Raw genomic sequence first — 20,594 nt, 5'->3', positions numbered from 1 at the left:
GCCAGGGACTCAAATCCTGAAGTGCCAGACGTGTCCCCCTGCTTAAGCCAGTACATGTCCAGGCCCGTCTGAAGTTTGCTAGAGAGCATTTGGATGATCCAGAAGAAGTTTGGGAGAATGTCATACGGTCAGATGAAACCAAAATATAACTTTTTGGTAAAAACTCAACTTGTCGTGTTTGGAGGACAAAGAATGCTGAGTTATATCCAAAGAACACCATACTTACTGTGAAGCATGGGAGTGGAAACATCATGCTTTGCGGCTGTTTTTCTGCAAAGGGACCAGGACGACAGATCCGTGTAAAGGAAAGAATGAATGGGGCCATGTATCGTGAGATTTTGAGTGAAAACCTCCTTCCATCTGTAAGGGCATTGAAGATGAAACGTGGCTGGGTCTTTCAGCATGACAATGATCCCAAATACACCGCCCAGGCAATGAAAGAGTGGCTTCGTAAGAAGCATTTCAAGGTCCTGGAGTGGCCTAGCCAGTCTCCAGATCTCAACCCCATAGAAAATCTTTGGAGGGAGTTGAAAGTCCGTGTTGCCCAGCAACAGCCCCAAAACATCACTGCTCTAGAGGAGATCTGCATGGAGGAATGGGCCAAAATACCAGCAACAGTGTGTGAAAACCTTGTGACGACTTACAGAAAACGTTTGACCTCTGTCATTGCCAACAAAGGGTATATAACAAAAGTTTATCTCAATACTTTGTTATTGACCAAATACTTATTTTCCACCATAATTTGCAAATAATTTCATTAAAAATTGTAGTGTGATTTTCTGGAAAAAAATTTTTTTTCATTTTGTCTGTCATAGTTGAAGTGTACCTATGATGAAAATTACAGGCCTCATCTTTTTAAGTGGGAGAACTTGCACAATTGGTGGCTGACTAAATACTTTTTTGCCCCACTGTAGCTTAGTAGTACCCCCCCTCCCCCATCTTACACTTATGGGTAAAATAATGAATCTTAAATGGCACTTGTATTTTTAATTGACGAATTTACACTGAGTATGCCAAACCCCCCCACCCCTTTCCCTCAGAACAGCCTCAATTCGTCAGGGCATGGACTACAAGGTGTGGTAAGCGTTCCACAGGGATGCTGGCCCATGTTGACTCTAATGCTTCCCACAGTTGTCAAGTTGACCTGATGTCCTTTGGGTGGTGGACCCTTCTTTACAAACGGGAAACTATTGAGCGTGAAAAACCCAGTAGTGTTGTTAGCATATACAGGTAACTGTCAAATATAAAGAAACACTAACATAGTGTCTTAATAGGGCGTTAAGCCACCACAAGCCAGAACGGCCTCAATGCACCTTGGCATAGATTCTACATATGTCTGTAACTATTGGAGGGAAGAGACTTGAGCTGGGAATTGCCAAGGACGTCACGTTACGATATATATTGCGATTCGGTACTGGGATTTTATTGCGCTTCAATGTTCTAAATATTGCTCACCATGTCTGCTACAGAGGGACAAGAGAGAGCCATGATAAAACGAGTTTTGATCCGTCATGGAAATAAAAGTGCTGAAAACAATCGGCTCCCTATTTAAAAAGATGATGGAGAACAAATTTTGACGTTTTGGTGGCGGTACAGTCAACTAGTGTAAAAAATAATATTGTGATATTGTCAAAATGATACGATATATTGTCAAAAAATAATATCCAGATATGTAACTATCAATTTTTCTTATCTTCCCATCACAAGATGCAACACCATTGATCCACGAGAAATTCCATTATTGGGTGTGTTGTTGATGATGGTGGAAAATGCTGTCTAAGACTCTGTTCCAGAATATCCAATAAGTGACAGACAGTCATGGCTTATGGTTTACGTCATTTTCATGCTCATCAAACCATTCAGTCACCACTCGTTCCCTGTGGATGGGGGCATTGTCATCCTATGGGGACATAGCCATGTATAAGTGTAATGTCAGGGAAAGTTGTATGCGCAAGCTAACTAAACATTACTTTTATGACACATGTTTTTGCTGTCGTGCATTACCACAATTTCTAACTTATTTACATGATGTTTTACTTGGTGGTATGTTGACTTCGCCATATTGATGTTGGTTTTAAGTTTTGGCTAACTTTTCTTAGCGGATTTACAATCATTGCGAATTGAATTATATGGAGTTTCAGGCCCCGTAGTGAACTTCATTGTACACCTGCACACTCGATCACAAACGAGGGTTGAAGGGCTTACGTTGCCAATTTCCCTTGCTTGGCTAATTGTTTGGACCGATGGCAAAGATGGCCGCGGGGATTCTCCCAAGGGCTTAAGGCGAGGGTAAGTGGAGGAGGGAGTGTCTTTTGTGTTTGAAACGCAGCTTTTATAACGTTGTGCCTGTTGTTCACACGCGTATCTGCTCTGTCATTGGCTGGAGTGGTCCCACCTGATCTTACCTCCTCCCGATTCCCTTCCATTCTTGAAGACATTTCTTTTCATTGTTAGAGTGGCCACTTGAATATCATTTAATATAATGGATAATCTGTTATGACCCTAAGAATGATGGGATGTTAATTGCTTAATTAACTCAAGACCGCACCTGTGGAATCACCTGCTCTCAGTATACTTTGTATCCCTCATCCCTCAAGTGTTTCCATTATTTGTCAGTTACCTGTAGATAAATGCACACATTGTTTTCCGGTGCGGGTCTTGTGTTCTAAAAATAATACTCAATCGAGTACTCAAAAAAATAATGCAAGTACTCGAATAATAAAAACATTTAAAATGCCCATCCCTTCTCACTCCCTCGGTCACTCAAGTCCCGCAGCAAGGCAAGACACTCCATCATATATCTAGCTGATACACGACCCTCTGTTATTTAGAATTTTGACCCACTGTAGCCAAATACACAACCCAAGTTATCTAAAAACTGGCCTCTATCAACTCTATAGGAAACCAGCAGTCAAAGTCATGATAGATCCACATATCATTGGGAAAAGTGCTAGATTGCCCATTTGTATTTCTGTTGATACCAAAGCAAAAATTAGGTGGCAGGGATATGGCATGTGTGTTTCCATATGAGTTTAACCATCAGAGTACTAGATGTTCCAATCCTAGTGTTTCCCAGCGACAGACTGGCGTAGTGTCCAGGGGGAACTTGTACATCAAGCTGTCTCACGCTACAGGGACAGAAGAATGGCCCATAGAGCAGGAGCCTTTCTGGTTTGGACAAGGCTTACTTACTTAATGTGTTTTCTCCGGCAGGCTCATGAGATGTGTGCCCTGTTAATCCTGGGAGAGATCAGCGACCCCTCCCTCATCAATGCAACAAACGGTGCACTGCAAATGTGAGCCATCTCAGCTACTCAGCCTTTCATTAATGACACTGTTCAACACTGTAGAAAACCCCAGTTTCAGCTCTCACTCAGCTCTTTCCAACTCTCAAACGGTGTGACTCTGAACTCCAGGAGTTGGGATAAGTTGGAGTTGAAGCTGGGTCTGTTTAACACCATAAAAACCTAGCGATTTGTTTACTCAGGTGGTCTATTGACTGTCTATCCCTTATCTCTCCCCTCTTCCTCCTCAGGCCCCTTCATATCGCTGCGAGGAATGGTCTGGCTACGGTGGTGCAGGTGCTGCTCAGCCGGGGGGCAGCCGTGATGGCTGTCGATGAGGAGGGTGAGTCACCACCGTGTCGGTTAGTGAAAAAAGACCAGAGCCCTATCCTACGTACGAGGTAACTTTCGTCAACTGAGTTCTACTCGGCATAACCAGTACCACGAACGTGGCTCACCTTTTAGCCAGGTACATTTCTATGGCAATGAATCCTTCAGAACTAACCTGCTCCAGGGCAGGCTAACTCATAACTAACTCAATTTTTCCTGAATGAGTGTCTGAGCTGCGAGTTGAGGACCGTCATCATGCCCTTCATTTGAGGAAGACTACGGATTTCAATATTTTGTTAATCAAATGGTTTGTGTGCTAAAAAAATGATGTTAAAATACCGAGCACATTTAGTAATAACGGAATGCATTTGAAACGTCACACAGTAAAACTTGTGTATGACTTAATACAATTATTTGGGTAAAAAAAAGGTGCACGTGGATTGATGAGCACACCATTTATGATAAGTCATTTCAAGCTTATTTCACACCATAGCTGCTAAATTTGCAAGATTACTTTTCTTTAATTTTAATTTCGGCACAAATGAAAATGTTGCACTGACTCGCCCATGGATTGATGTTTCAGCATTGTCTCAATGAAGAGTTTGGTATTCGACTAGCCACGTGCGACATGCATAAGCACCTACAAGCCTGCTAGATTAGCGGCAGGCAGAGGAGCAATATTTACCGTCGTAGTATGGATCTTATTTATATATTTTATTATTAAGTCAGTTAAGAACAGATTCTTATTTTCAATGACGGCCTAGGACCAGTGGGTTAACTGCCTTATTCAGGGTCAGGATGACAGATTTTTACCTTTTCAGCTCGGGGATTCGATCTTGCAATCTTGCAAAGTTTGTTTTGTTCAATTAAATAATTTAGAACGTCACGGTATATCCTTGTATGGAACAATGACTGCGGGCCCACACTCTCCTTCTCTGTGGCCAACGTGAGTAAGACATTTAAACGTGTTAACGTGGCCCAGACAGCATCCCTAGCCGCATCCTCAGAGCATGCGCAGACCAGCTGGCTGGTGTATTTACGGACATATTCAATCGCTCCCTATCCCAGTCTGCTGTCCCCACATGCTTCAAGATGGCCACAATAGTTCCTGTACCCAAGAAGGCAACGATAACTGAAATTAAATGACTATCGCCCCGTAGCTTCTGTCATCATGAAGTGCTTTGAGAGACTAGTCAAGGATCATATCACCTTACCTGTCACCCTAGACCCACTTCAGTTTGCATACCTCCCCAACAGGTCCACAGACGATGCAATCGCCATCACACTGCACACTGCCCTATCCCATCTGGACAAGAGGAATACCTATGTAAGAATAGTGTTCATTGACTACAGCTCAGCATTGAACACGATAGTACCCTCCAAGCTCATTAGGCTTGAGGCCCTGGTTCTCAACCCCACCCTGTGCAATTGGGTCCTAGACTTTCTGACAGGCTGCCCCCAAGTGGTGAAGGTAGGAAACAACATCTCCTCTTCGCTGATCCTCAACACTGGGTCCCTACAAGGGTGCGTGCTCAGCCCCCTCCTGTACTACCTGTTCACCCATGACTGCAAGGCCATGCACACCTCCAACTCAATCATCAAGTTTGCAGACGACACAACAGTAGTAGGCTCAGGAGGCTAAAGAAATTTGGCTTTTCACCAAATACCCTGACAAACTTTTACAAATGCACAAAATTGAGAGCATCCTGTCGGGCTGTATCACTGCCTGGTATGGCATCTGCACCGCCCTCAACCGCAGGGCTCTCCAGAGGGTAGTGCGGTCTGCACAACGCATCACCGGGGACAAACTACCTGCCCTCCAGGACACCTACAGCGTCCGATGTCACAGGAAGGCCAAAAAGATCATCAAGGACTACAACCACCTGAGCCACTGCCTGTTCACCCTGCTACCATCCAGAAGGTGAGGTCAATACAGGTGCATCAAAGCTGGGACCGAGAGACTAAAAAACAGCTTCTATCTCAAGGCCATCGGACTGTTAAACAGCCATCACTAACACAGAGGCTGCAGCCTACATACAGACTCAAATCATTGACCACTTTAATAAATGGATCACTAGTCACTTTAAATAATGCCACTTTAATGTTTACATATCTTACATTACTCATCTCATGTGTATATGCTGTATTTTATACCATCTATTGAATCTTGTCTATGCCGCCTGGCCATCGCTCATTCATATATTTGTGTACATATTCTTATTCCATCCCTTTACATTTGTGTATCAGGTAGTTGTTGTGCAATTGTTAGATTACTTGTTAGATATTACTGCACTGTCGGAACCTGAAGCACAAGCATTTCGCTACACTCGCATTAACATCTGCTAACCATGTGTATGTGATCAATAACATTTGATTTGATGTCATTTAGAAAAGGCCTTTTCAGTGTTAAAATTGGCCTATACATTTTTTGGTCCCAAAATTCGACTACTAACGTCCATTCAGATATTCAAATAACCGTGCACATTTCTAGTTTGTAGTGTTTCTTTGTCAAATGTATCATTTTTTGTGTTTTCAATATGCAATATGATTGAACAAATTTGAACAATATGACGGGGGGGTTTTGCTGTATTTTTTTCTGGAAAATGTTGGCCCAGTCACTTACTCAGGCCCAGCCACACATCAATTTCTGCCTACGCCACTGGGGTGAGGTGGCCATTTGCCTATCTCGTTTTGGTGTGTATATATGTCTGAGTAAAAGTGCTTAGCCCTCTTGACTAACCAGGTTGTTATTGAGAATTTTATAAAAGATAATTTGTTCTTCCTAAATGTGAATTGTCTTTTAATCAATTGTGTGTGTTTGTTTCTTTCTTCTCTCGTCAGGCCACACCCCGGCCCTGGCTTGTGCCCCTAACAAGGATGTGGCGGACTGCCTGGCCCTGATCCTCTCCACCATGAAGCCTTTCCCTCCCAAAGACGCCAGCGCCGCCGCCTCCTTTGGCCTTAACCTGCTGAAGCACTGTGGCATCGCCGCCTGCGGGCCCCTGCCCAACGGCAACCTGCGCCACACCTACGCCAAGGACCGTCATGGCACCATCGGCCTGGACGGCTGCTTCACCGAGTGAGATGAACCCCCCCCCCCCCCCAAACCTGCTCCCCCTCAGACCGCCCTACCCTATGAGCCCCTGTCCCGTTGTATCTGTAACTAACCGGATCACCCCTCTTTAATCCACTATGATCCGGGTTACGACCCCCCCCCCCCCCCCCCCTTTCTAATACACAACAAGAGCAGGAATATACTTAGATTCACGTGAGTGTGTGTTTGGATGTGTGTGCGTGTGTCTGTCTGTTTGAAGAAAAACGAAATCCTTAATGGGTGTAGTCAAACCTATATGCAATTATTTGCCTCTCTCCTCTGGCATCATTTTCATTGTTTATTTGTCTGTCGTCACTAGCCTGGGCTTAGGTAAGACAACCTCTGTCCAGTGTCCAGGACAGAGCTCGTCACAGAGTCCCTCTAAATCCTACCAGCAGTGATGATTTTTTCCCCTTACGATATTATCATGGACGTTTTTGTTGAATTAACAGATTCACAAGCATGTGTGACAAGTTACAGATAGTATCATTTTAATTCTAAATTAAATTTCAATTTTTGGTGAATTTTTTATATTGCACTTCAACAACGAATAAACTAACCTCGCAAATCCCAGTGAAAGCGATGACCTAGTAGAAGGAGAACAGTGCCTCCAACTTCTTCTCTGACTTAAACTGGTGCAATATGCAGCATGTGTGGGTATTTCCCGTGCTGTGTGTCTCTGAAGAGAGAGAGAGAGTTGAAAATAAGCGGTTACAAGCTGGTGTCTACTCCCCTAGACATCCGACAACAAACACGTCCTAATGGCTAAGGCCATCTGAGTGACACCATCCAACGGGTCCAGTCACTGTCTGACTGGGGGTTTCTGCATTAGCCCCCCTCTCACGGAGTCCATACTAAAGGAAGAAGTTGTGGTTCTTGCCTGAACCCCACTACCGCTTGTCACTGTCGTAGGCGTTTCTGGATATTTAACAATGTTGTGCCTATGGAATACTGAGAATTACTGAGAGATGGCCCCACCCCCTCATCCCCAACTAGTTTATGCCCTCTGATCTCCCACCTTATCCCTGATTATTTGAGACTTAAAAAGAGAACAATTCTAGTGGGACATTTTTAAAGGATGAAATTCTGTTTGTTTTTTTAAAGAAAGATGGGTTTAGCACACATACTGATTGCGGTATAAGCTATTGTTGTATAAACACTTGTTTACACAATGTAAACCGACGTCGCATTTACTTGTGAATTGTCAGTCAAATATGTTTGCACAACAGAGCCATGAGAAAAAACGTGTTTTTAATATAGCTGCTAAAATATTGCTGCCTTTTCCATGGATTGTATTCACGGTTTCCGTCAATGCGGGTCTACATGTAGTGTTTAATTTGAATTTTTACGTTATTTGGAATTGGAAGCAATATTCAGTCACAGACAGCCTTCAAAATCTTATAGCATTTATATTTCCCTGCTGTTTGCTATAGTGGAAAGGTTCATGTAAATTTTCCCTTTTTTACCTATTTATCTATTCATGCCATACTTGTTTGCTTCTGTCTTCTTTTGCACATTAGTTGAATCAATTTAGTTTTGTGTTTCACTTGATTAAGCTATTTATGAAGATTGTTAGTTATGTTAATTAGAACATAATTCAAATTATGTTCACTCTGTTGTAATTGTTTTCATGTGGTTGTAGCGATTTGAAAAAATTCAGATTACAAAATCTATCAGTATTTGACCTTACTCACACTTCCATAAACTATTTGGAATTTAGGAACATTTCAAATCCATGGTGTACTGTAATATTACGCAGTATCCTATTTTGTTAATGTATTTTCAATATTACATAAATGTAGTTTGGCTTAGATAGTGAAATTGTGAAAGTAGTGGTAATGTACTGGGATCTTTACTCTTCACAACATATGGCTAACACTGAAAACAAAAATATCTACATTATGTTGCTATGGTTATGCATGGACAGCTACTTTTTTTAGCTTTTTTATTTTATGACAATCAGCATCACAATGGCTTTTATTTATAAGTAACTGCATCTCGGAAGTTGTTTAAGAAGTGTCTTACAGTATTTTATTTATTTGAATTTCAAAGAATACCAAAAGTGATTGATTTCTTTTACACCCATTTTCAAGTATGTGTGCTCCCGTTTCTCTTTTGCATCAACAAGAACACCATGTAGGCATGTTTGGTACCAATACGTCTATCGTGTGATACACTGACAACCTCATCCACCTTTCTCAGTTGAATTGTTTTTTTTTTCTCTAGATGCCTCAGTCCTATCATCACTTGTGTAACCTAATGATACTCCTAGAATTGTTCTCTTTGAATGGAATATCGAAACCATTTACCAAACCATCTCTTTAGATGTACATACTATTATTTATATAAGAAAAAAACATTGCATCAATTTCTGAATACTTTTGCAGACTGAGATTCATTGTCAGTTCCTGGTGTATTCAACCATATGGCTGGGAAGGAACTGTTTTAAAACAGAATGGAGAAAAAAAGGGGGGAAAACAGAGAGAAAAAACAGCTCATCTGTTCTGTGGCCAGTACTGGTATTCTACAAGGTATTTAATGTCAAAGCCTTTAAGAAAAAAAATAAGATGACGAAGTCTATCCCTTACATGTAGGAATAGCAATGCCAAAACCAGTGTCGTCGTTGTTCCTCACCTTTATACTAATATGCTGAAAAAAATGATTGTATTAAGCTACCTGAACTTTTTGTGGCATTTTACATAAGCCTTTTTATATGATGTCAGAGAAGTTTTAGTTCAATGACGTGAGATCACATCAAATAGTAAGCCATTAAATAATGTTCTTATTATGTTCAAGGGTGACTTGCTATGTTAGAATTTTCGGGGTTGGTTTAAATATAAACTTCTCACAACTAGATCCCATCCATTGTTTATCTTATATTGTGTGACATTTCATTGACCATAGATTTGGTTTAGCCTATGGTTTTGTTAGGCTGGGTAGATACGACATTGAAAACAAAAATCCCCTTTTGAAACAAGTTTCATGTGGGACTGAACCCCTAATTGTTCAATTTGATGTCAAGAAAGCATAAGTCGAGTGTGGGGAGGATTACATTCATGATATACCGGCAAGACCCTTTTTTATGTTTTTATTTCCTCCCTCTCCCTATTTAACCATTCCGTTTACATTGTGGACAAGGATTACCCTAGTATTGTGATATTTAGGGCAATAGAACAATGGAAAGCATTTTTCGATTTTCAGTAATGCAACAACAAACAACTTTATTTTCACTCGATCCTGACCCAAAGCACTTATTTCAAGAATAAGCACTTTTGTATATTTAATATCTCTATATGTATGTGTGTGTTTACATAGGTTACCTATGTAGATATTAACTTATATTTAGGGATGATAATACCTTCAATGGAGAGATGAGAGTAGATGAACTGGTGACTGATTTTCACGATCATGGGTGATGTGTGGGTGCTTGAATGAGAGACACTGTTTAATTGGAGTGTCATGGTTCTCTTTGGGATCCGCATAACGGAGTAGTGAAAAGTTGGTCACACCTTGGTGTGCACACGTACGCAGCCCAAAATACATTTCAAATGGAAAAGTATACTTGCACTGCCTTTCAAAAACAAAAAGCAGGGGGTGAAACTCAAGAACACGTTTGATTAAGAGCAGAAATGTAAGATATTACGCACATTTGCAGACGTCTCCCCTGAGCCATATTAGTCAATTGCTGAAAAAAATGTTAATGTATGGTCTAAATTAAAGCAGGGGTTTTGGTTTTTAAATAACTGAAATTTTTGCTGCACTGTTTAACTAAGAAAAAAGTAATAGGCATGATGGGGACAATAATGAAAAATTAAAAAAGCAACATCTTTAACTCTGCCTTCTGCTCATGCATAGATGTAGAAGGATTGTGTTTTATCTTGAGCCATTGAAGGGTATTATTGCATTCAGTGGATGGGTTAGTCTATTGCCTAACAATGTGGTGCATACAGTTCCTATTTATACCCTTGACTTATTCCACATTTTGGTGTTACAGCCTGAATTCAAAATGTATTAAATATTACTTTTTTCTCACCCATCTAAACACAATGCCCCATGATGACAAAGTGAATTTTAAAAAATTGACATTTTTTATTGAAAATAAAATGCAGAAATATCAAATTTGCTTAAATATTCACATACCTGACTCAATACTTTGTTTGAAGCACCTTTGGCAGCAATTACAGCTGTGAGTCTCTAAGAGCTTTTCACACCTCGATTGTGCAAAATTTGCCCATTTAATAATTTCTAAAATTCTTAAAGCTCTTTCAAATTGGTTGTTGATCATTGCTAGACAACCATTTTCAGGTCTTGCCATAGATTTTCAAGCCGAATCAAGTCAACTGTAACACTCAGGAACACTCACTGTATTCCTGGTAAACAACTCGTGTGCATTTGGCCTTGTGTTTTAAGTAATTGTTCTGCTGAAAAGTGAATTAATCTCCAAGTGTCTGGTGGAAAGCAGATGGAACCAGGTTTTCCTCTAGGATTTTGTCTGTGCTTAGCTCCAATCCATGTATTGTTTTTATCCTGAAACTCCTCAGTCCTTTTTTTAAACCTATATTTTATCAGGTAAGTTGACTGAGAACACATTCTCATCTACAACAACGACCTGGGGAATAGTTACAGGGGAGAGGAATGAGCCAATTGTAAGCTGTGGCAGATTAGGGGGCCATGATGGTATGAAGGCCAGATTGGGAATTTAGCCAGGACACCGGGGTTAACACCCATACTCTTACGATAAGTGCCATGGGATCTAGTGACAACAGAGTCACGTCCCATCCGAAATACGGCACCCTAAACAGGGCAATGTCCCCAATCACTGCCCTGGGGCATTGGGATATTTTGTTTAGATCAGAGGAAAGGGTGCCTCCTACTGGCCTTCCAAAACCACTTCCAGCAGCATCTGGTCTCTCGACCAGGACCAACCCTGCTTAGCTTCAGAAGCAAGCCAGCAGTGAGATGCAGGGTGGTATGCTGCTGGCTTACAAGCATACCCATAACATGATGCAGCCACCACTATGCTTGAAAATATGGAGAGTGGTATTCAGTAATGTGCTGTGTTAGATTTGCCCCAAACATAACACTTTGTATTCAGGGCAAAATGTGTTGTTGTTTTTTGCAGTATTACTTTAGTGCCATGTTACAAACAGGATGCATGTTTTTGGAATATTTGTATGCACAGGCTTCCTCCTTTCACCCTGTCAATTATGTTAGTATTGTGGAGTAACTCAGTTTTCTCCTATCACAGCCATTAACCTTTCACGAGCCTCAACCCCGGATCCGGGAGCACCCCCCCCCCCCCCCCCCACACTGATTAGCATCGCTAGCATAGCGTCACAATTAAATAGTAGCATCTAAATATCATTAAATCACAAGTCCAAGACACCTAATGAAAGATACAGATCTTGTGAATAAAGCCACCGTTTCAGATTTTTAAAATGTTTTACAGGGAAGACACAATATGTAAATCTATTAGCTAAACACGTTAGCAAAAGACACCATTTTTCTTTGTCCACCATTTTTTCTCTCCACCAGTAGCTATCACCAATTCGGCTAAACTAAGATATTGATAGCCACTAACCAAGAAAAAAACCTCATCAGATGACAGTCTGATAACATATTTATGGTATAGGATAGGTTTTGTTAGAAAAATTTGCATATTTCAGGTATAAATCATAGTTTGCCATTGCAGCCACCATCACAAATCTCACCAAAGCGACTAGAATTACTACAGAGAGCAACTTGTATTACCAATTTACTCATCATAAAACATTTCTTAAAAATACACAGCACATAGCAATGGAAAGACACAGATCTTGTGAATTCAGACAACATTTCAGATTTTCTAAGTGTTTTACGGCGAAAACACAATAAATCGTTATATTAGCATACCACATATGCAAACGTTACCCGAGCACTGATTCAAGCCAAAGAGAGCGATAACGTAATCATCGCCAAAATATATACATTTTTTCACTAACCTTCTCAGAATTCTTCCGATGACACTCCTGTAACATCATATTACAACATACATATAGAGTTTGTTCGAAAATGTGCATATTTAGCCACCAAAATCATGGTTAGACAATGACAAAAGTAGCCCAGCTGGTCAGAAAATGTCGTGCACCATATTAGACAGTGATCTAGTCTTATACATAAATACTCATAAACTTGACAAAAAAATATAGGGTGGACAGCGATTGATAGACAATTTAATTCTTAATACAATCGCGGAATTACATTTTTTAAATTATCCTTACTTTTCAATACAGGTTGCGCCAAGCAAAGCTACACCTAACAAAATGGCGGAACGTGCGTTTAACATTTTTCTACAGAACAACGATTTATCATCTTAAATATTTCTTACTATGAGGTGATCTTCCATCAGAATCTTGGGCAATGAATCCTTTCTTGGGTCTAATCTTCTTTTGGTCGAAAGATGTCCTCTTGTCTGTCGAAATGCCCACTAACGTTCGACCGGGACCCCGAAACGTGTCCGGCGCTTCAAAGTGCACAACAAAGCAATGCCTCAAAATCGCACTAAACGGATATAAATTGCTATAAAACGGTTCAAATTAACTACCTTATGATGCTGTTAACACCTATAACGAGTAAAAATATGACCGGAGAAATATTACTGGCTAAACTAAAGCTTGGAAGGAGGCGAGTCGGATGTCCTTCGCGCGCCACGCGCAGGCAGCCAAAGGAAGTTACTTCTGGTATTTGGTGACTTATAGAGGCACTGATTGCGCAATTGACTCCATTCAAAGCGTCATCACGTACTGACACCCAGGGGAAGACGTAAGCAGTGTCTGTTTCTCCATAGCGTTTACAGTGACCTTTAAACTGACTCCAGATCAGTGGCCAAGATGTTTGAAATCTGACTCCCTATCATGAAAAGTGCTGTAGATTGAGTTCTGTTTCACTCAGAGACAAAATTCCAACGGCTATAGAAACTAGAGAGTGTTTTCTATCCAATAATAACAATAATATGCATATTGTACGAGCAAGAATTGAGTACTAGGCAGTTTAATCTGTAGAGCAAATTATGCTAATGCAAAACAGCACCCCCTATAGTTGCAAGAAGTTAAACTCTGTAACTGTTTTAAAGTCACCATTGGTCTCATGGTGAAATCTCTGAGCTGTTTCTGGCATCTGATTGAGGAAGGATGCCTGTATGTTCGTAGTGACTGGGTGTGTTGATACACCATCCAAATTGTAATTAATAACCTCACCATGCTCAAAGGGATAGTCAATTTCAGCTCTTTCAATAGTTGCACTTTGCGAGACATTGGAAAACCTCCCTGGTCTTTGGTTGAATCTTTGTTTTGAAATTCACTGCTTGAATCTTTGTTTTGAAATTCACTGCTTGAATCTTTGTTTTGAAATTCACTGCATTAATCTTTGTTTTGAAATTCACTGCTTGACTGAGGGACCTTACAGGTATCTGTATGTGTGGGGTACAGAGATGAGGTAGTCATTTAAAATAATGTTTAACACACTTATTGCATACAGAGTGAGTCCACTTACAGTATGTGACTTGTTAAGCACATTTTTACTCCTCAACGTGTTTAGGCTTGCCATAATAAAAGGGTTGAATACTTATTGACTCAAGACGTTTCAGCTTTACATTTTTTATGTATTTATTTTTTTAAATCTACAAACATAATTCCACTTTGACATTATGGGGTATTGTGTGAGGCCAGTGACACAAAATATAAATTGAATCAATTTTAAATTCAGGCTGTAACACAACAAAATGTGGAAAAATTTGAGAGGTGTGAATACTTTTAGAAGGCACTGCCTTACATCTATCAGTACAAGCCTCACTCCAATATAATCATTGTGACTCTTGTAATCCCGGGATTATTTTATTTCCTCTAGTTTTATTTTGTCAACAGTTGGCACTCAGGCTAATAGCTGAGCTATCCCTCCTGTTAATCATGGACTCGCCATTTTTTCTATCAAGATTGCCTTACAATACCTCTCAAATGATTTATTGTTATTTTGTTACTCATTTTTTTTGTTGTGGCCCATATCTGATTTGCATTTGGGAATGTGTCCCTTTTTGTCTTATCTCAATACCATATCAAAACAGTCGTCCTTAACACCCCATGCTATTACCTAGACCCACAAGTGCCGTAGAAATCCTGGTTTGTCTGCCTATGGAAAAAGGAAGTGTCTATGGAGATTAAAAAAGTAAAGGTCAACTTTGACAAATGCCAATAATACCTTACCATGGCTCAAATTGCAAAAATTGGCAACTTTCTCAAAATGCTTCAGATTGTAGGAATAAGTCATATGGGAGCTTTGGGCAAGGGGAAGAGTGAAATGCATAGCATTAGGTAATTGTAATTTGCATGATGCAAGACTGATCAAGTTTTATTTGGGAGCGTGATCGAAAACACAATATGGAAGGGTGACTAGTAGGGTAGAAGACGGTAAAATTGCACAAAAGTAGTTGAGTCAGAATACTGTAAACTGAGTTACGTGTTAAGTTGGGGGAAGAACTATTGAATGGAAGCATATTCAACATCTTTGTTTCCTTCCATTTTTCTTTTGAGAAAAATTCAGGGTACTTATTGATTTTGGGCAACTTGTAAAATGTTGCCATCTGATATGTGAGTGGAAAGAAAGACTAAGTAGGGTGATGTTGAAATTGGAGAATAGGAAAAACGTTATTGCTGTAGACACCATTGTCCTTCAAGTGAGAAAGCATTCATATGAGATCGAACACTTATGTCATGCTGTTTTTAAATAACCTCTAAATGAGGTGTGGAAGGGATAAAGTTATAAACAAAGAGGCTGTTGGTTTCTTTTGGTTATGCCAGTGATCCCCATGGTGATGCTGTCCATAGCGTATTCCTCTGGGATATCTGCCAATAACTGTACCTCGAGGACATCGGTGTCCTTCATTACTTGAAAACTCATTGGATAAAGGCAATAGCTACGCAGTTACCATTTTGTTTTTCTTTTATTTCCATTTAAAATATAATTTCGAATCAAGAGTAACACAAAAAACATTTCCTCTTCTCCAAGCATAATTAAACTGCTGAATTAGATCTTTATTTGTCATCAGTGTACTGTTATCAAAGAATTCTTCAAAATGGCTACAGTTCACACAAAAAAGTGAATAAATTAACCTGTAAGATGCGGTACATTATATTTAAGTGGATTTTAACAAGAAGTTAAAAGTAATAAATCTCATGTTATAGTCCGTCATAAATTTACATTTGATCACCAAAACAAACACGTCTTGATATGGATGGAATTATGTCATCTTAAGTATAGATCCATGAGTGAAGCACAATATTAAAGGGATATTTCGGGATTTTGGCAATGAGGCTCAATGAGACCCATAGATTTACAGTCACTGCGCTAACGCTAGTTAGCAACTTCCTTCAAACTGTACGCAGACACATAAAAATGGTATCCACGAGTTCATCTGACTGGAGAAGTAGATAAAGGGCCTCATTGCAAAAATGCCAAAATATCCCTTTAAGTTCTTCCATGATTCTAACTGCTGCATGTCTGTCCTGTCTATGTACACAAAATATTTATTTGAGATGTTCAGATTCTTTGATTGCATAGTATGTTTATGCTTTCATTATTCATTTGTCATTGTTGTACAACTACATTAGGTGGAAAAGATTTCCATGCTTATTCAATCATAACTTCCAAATGCTTGTTAAAATGGAACAAAACTGTTGGTCCCACTTTACAAATAAGGCCTTGAAATGTAGCAGTAAGAAGTGTAATTTCGCAGAATTTGGCACGTGTCTAACATCATTATTGAGAAACAATTATCAAATGTAATTGACATTTGTTCCATTTTCATGTGGGATTGCCCATATCCCTCTATACCGCGGCACATATACTTTAGGTCATGGAGAAAATAAATAAAAACACACACAACAAACTGGTTATAGAATTTAACAATTATATATTGACTCCAGACATCTGGCCTTTTCTTTTTTCAGAGACTGTAATTTTTTTGTTGGCACGCATGTAGCTAGTGCTCTTTTCTGCAATACAGAATAGGTTGTGTGGCCTGTTATACTGTCCAAAGTTTGTTTGGTCCTGAATTAACTAGAGTGAACTGGTTGAATACGTTTGTCTCTCTTGTGCCTCTGTAGTTAGTTAAGGCTTAGCAACATATACCTATGATCAAAACAAAGCATACTGATCCTTGGATTCACTTTATTCAACCCAGTAGTTGGCTGCTTTGAAAAACTTCAGGGACAAAATGTCGACACACCAATTGCTTTTATTTAGTCTGTTTCCTCTTCCTCTTTAAGGGCAGTTACTGAGTTGACCTCTTACTCCAAAAATACTATCTAAGAGTAACGGTACTCTTTAAAGGGATTCAATGGTGTTGTCTTAGTGGAGAGTAATGTCGACACTTTCTATTGTGACTTCATGTATTACTTGATTAGCCGTAATCTGACATCGAACAGCTTACCTCAAGATGTTATATCTCGCAACGATTATCCAAGCCAGTGCATTTTGTTAATATATTGAACCTCATTGGAGAGTAAATGTTATCTGATACATATTATGCAACTTGAAAACATTTGTAACTTTTTTCTCTTTGATTTGATGATTTCTTCATGACTTGACTGCTTCTTGACAACTACCCATAGGATGGACAATGCAAATAGGTGAATAAAGATATTAAATCATGATATTTCCATTAAAGGAATGCCTTAGTAGGCAAAAAAGAGATGTCTCAGAACGGAAGTTGTTTTAGATCCATCATAAAGTACCTTATTTATGAGAGTTGTGTGCATTGTTATACTGTAACACATGGCTGCTCAAAATGATGGGGTTGGAATCTATTTTCATCTCGTAGAAAATTGAAGATGGTTAAAGAATATTATTTGAACTTGTAAACGGCAAAACTCAGATCCTCTATTACTGTCAATACAATCCTGACTGACACTTTGTCCTGACACAAACAGGTATACTAAACTGTGTCATTAGAAAACAATTGATAAAATAGTAAAGTCTGATTTTTATATTTTATGCATCAGGAAATTGGTCTTCCATTCATGCCAACTGAAAGCCTTATTGTTGATAAAAGTTGAGGTCGCACCTCTCAGGAGCACAGCTATTCACAATCACAGACGGGGTGAAGTCAGTGAGCCATTGTTCATTCATAATACAAAACATGATGCTATGCTAGAGTGCTTCCCAGTCTCATCATCCATGTGGTCCACTGTGGCTTGACTCCTGGAGAAATTGTTAATTGGCTGGATACATTTTTCAAAGCACAAATCCAAAGAAACACTCGTGGTGTTGTCAAATCCAAACACCTGGATGTACAACTTGACTGTAGTTTATTTAGCTCTTGTTTGATTCTTGCCTTAGTCTTGCTTGGCTTGCCATATTTTTCAATGAACAGCCTTTCTTAAGGGACCTGAAAAACCACACAGTGAAATAGTTTTGGATCACTGTGGTGATAATACTGAAGTTTTAGTGTGAATTCATAACAAAAGCAATATTGGCAAGTGCACTTTGTTGGGTGTTCTAAGCACATCACTAAAAATGCACTGCAGACAGTAGTGTGTAGAGATTGTTGCTTTACTTACTCAACTAAATGGTATTGAAATCAACATGGTGAATTATTATAAAGCCGAGAGAGAAAGATTTAATATTTGTGACAGTTGTAGTACCATTTTAGCAGTGTATATGTTGATTTGATCGGGATGTAGTTTTAGTTGGTGTCTGTACAACCCCTTCTAACTGTATTCAAGTATTTGAATGCAAAAAGAACACACTTAAGATAAACAAGTATTAAAAGTTGTAGCTTAAACATTTTAATAGCTAGTTTGTATGCAACCACTTTATTTGGGCATCTATGTTTGGGTTTTATATAAATTGTTCTCTGTATTGCGATATGTTCTAAGTATATTATATGTAATCTTCAAGGTAACATCAAGGCACTAGGTTCGGTTGAGATGGTGGTAGAATATTGTATTTTGTGGACAAGAAAGACAATGTATTGCTATGCCATAGAACTTAAGGATGTAGTGATTAATTTTATAGTACAGTGAGTAGGCATAGAGTTCTGTGTTTGTGTGATGATTTGGGCAGTTAGCTGTCATGTCTTCATTAGTGAGTATGATGTCAAGAATGTGAGTGTGAGATGGCAATATGAACTACTATCAGCAAAAGGGCAAAGAAAAACTTTACATACTTTCCTGATTTACAAATACTGTAAAGAATATTGTTATTTTGTTTCTAATTGGTAACGCAAAGTACATTCCCTTTGAAACACAAGTGATGTTTGTAAGATTCTGGTGCTATGGTCTTTTAATAGTTTTTGGTTTGAGTCCATAAATTGAATTATTTTAATTATAAAAAATTATAATATGTAAGGTTAGGCCTACTGGTTTCTGGTACAGTATCCTATGTAGTATGTGTGGTAGCCTAATATGCATTAACTGACCCTTTGAATAAAATGTAAAACTCTAGTGTAATTGAAAGCTTGAGGTTGGTGGTTGGCTGTGTCCTTTACATTAACAGCCCTCCTTTTTATTTTGGTCTGGATATATTAAGCTCTTATTCAGGAGGGCAGAGGCATCTTGTTTTGATTCAATGATTGGACATTGCTTTGTATGATGCTGGGATTTGTTTACTCCATAGACCAGCCAGGAAAAATATAACACAGGCCATGTCTACGGACTATGACCTTGAATTATTATGTGCTTTGATTGGCTAGCAGTGTCCATATTGCTTCTGCTAGAATTTCATTGGCTCCTTGTTTTGCTGCAATTTTTTTCACCATCTCGGAAGTTGCGGGTTAAAGTTAGGAATTGGTCAAGAATTTCATGTCAGGGACAAGTGGTTAAAAAAAATTGCATATCTGGTTGTGGTCCTTGGAATGGATAGGATATGCCAAGCCAATGTTTAGGACAGCGTGTTAACTTCCCATGTGACTTCAGTGTGAACTGTAGGTGATCATGAAAGTGTTTATTGTGCTTCATTTAGGCCTAATTATAAATTCAGGTGGTGCAATGTGAGCAAGTGAAAATGCATAAAATGCTTTTTCAGGCCTTTTGTCAACTTTTCACACTCTTCTCTTGCACCTTAGGCTCTGTTTTGAAGTAAGTTACGGCTACTGCTGCCTGGTGGAGAGTTTGAGCATGTCTGCATTCAGTATTGTGTATTTTCTAGAGCCTTCAGTTGCTTACAGCAGCAACAAACAAAAAATCTTATATACGTTTTACTAGCATGACATTGTGCGATATTAAAATCGTATTACCTCAGAAATATATAAATTAATATTAATGAATTGAAATGGGAAAAAACGGTCTCTCATCCAAAATGGAATCTCATTGGCAAGATACAAAGTCCATGCTATTTTGAAAGTAAAGATTACTTTTGCTACTAATGTAATTGCTATGATCATGTTTTGCCTACCTCCTTGATGCACAACTCATCTTTGTCTTCTTAGCTCATAACCACCTATACTTGTGTCTCAAAAATATGAACTCATATTAATCACTTTTAATCTAAAAGACAAATCTAATGTGATCTTGATTTTGTGTGTGTATGTACGTACGAGCATGTAAAATGAAAGGAAAAATTATATATCACAACAGCCACTGGAATGTGAAGCCAAACTGTATTATGATCAGAATAAAATCTCTTTAAGGTCTGTTGTAGCATACACGTGAACCTCGTCTGTGGTACATGTTTGCTATCCTTCAGATACTTGTCGCAAGAAGGTACTTTATGATTGCTTTTATTTAACACCCTGAAAGTATCCTTTATCCACCTGGAATCATCCAATTTTTCATAGTACGGTGGGTTTTTACTGTACGTTTGTAAGTTGAGCCATATGTCTAAACATCAAGTTTACAGTTGTAACTGTACAGTTG

General features: G+C 39.1%; 1 protein-coding gene across 1 annotated transcript in view; it reads left to right on the top strand.

The window, feature by feature from the left end:
* The window catches only part of LOC129815363 (serine/threonine-protein phosphatase 6 regulatory ankyrin repeat subunit C-like), a 44,927-nt gene extending 38,092 nt beyond the window's left edge, over positions 1-6,835 (top strand). The window contains exons 26-28 of the mRNA XM_055869122.1: positions 3,214-3,296; positions 3,536-3,627; positions 6,456-6,835. Coding sequence (XP_055725097.1) covers positions 3,214-3,296; positions 3,536-3,627; positions 6,456-6,697 — 417 coding nt within the window. The 3' untranslated portion in view covers positions 6,698-6,835. The remainder of the gene's footprint in view (positions 1-3,213; positions 3,297-3,535; positions 3,628-6,455) is intronic.
* The last annotated feature ends 13,759 nt before the right edge of the window (positions 6,836-20,594 follow it).

Source organism: Salvelinus fontinalis, chromosome 18 (genome assembly GCF_029448725.1).
Source record: "Salvelinus fontinalis isolate EN_2023a chromosome 18, ASM2944872v1, whole genome shotgun sequence".
In the NCBI taxonomy this organism is placed as follows: domain Eukaryota; kingdom Metazoa; phylum Chordata; class Actinopteri; order Salmoniformes; family Salmonidae; genus Salvelinus; species Salvelinus fontinalis.
Note: the sequence above shows the minus strand (reverse complement) of the source record. Positions and strands in the feature narration are given on the sequence as shown.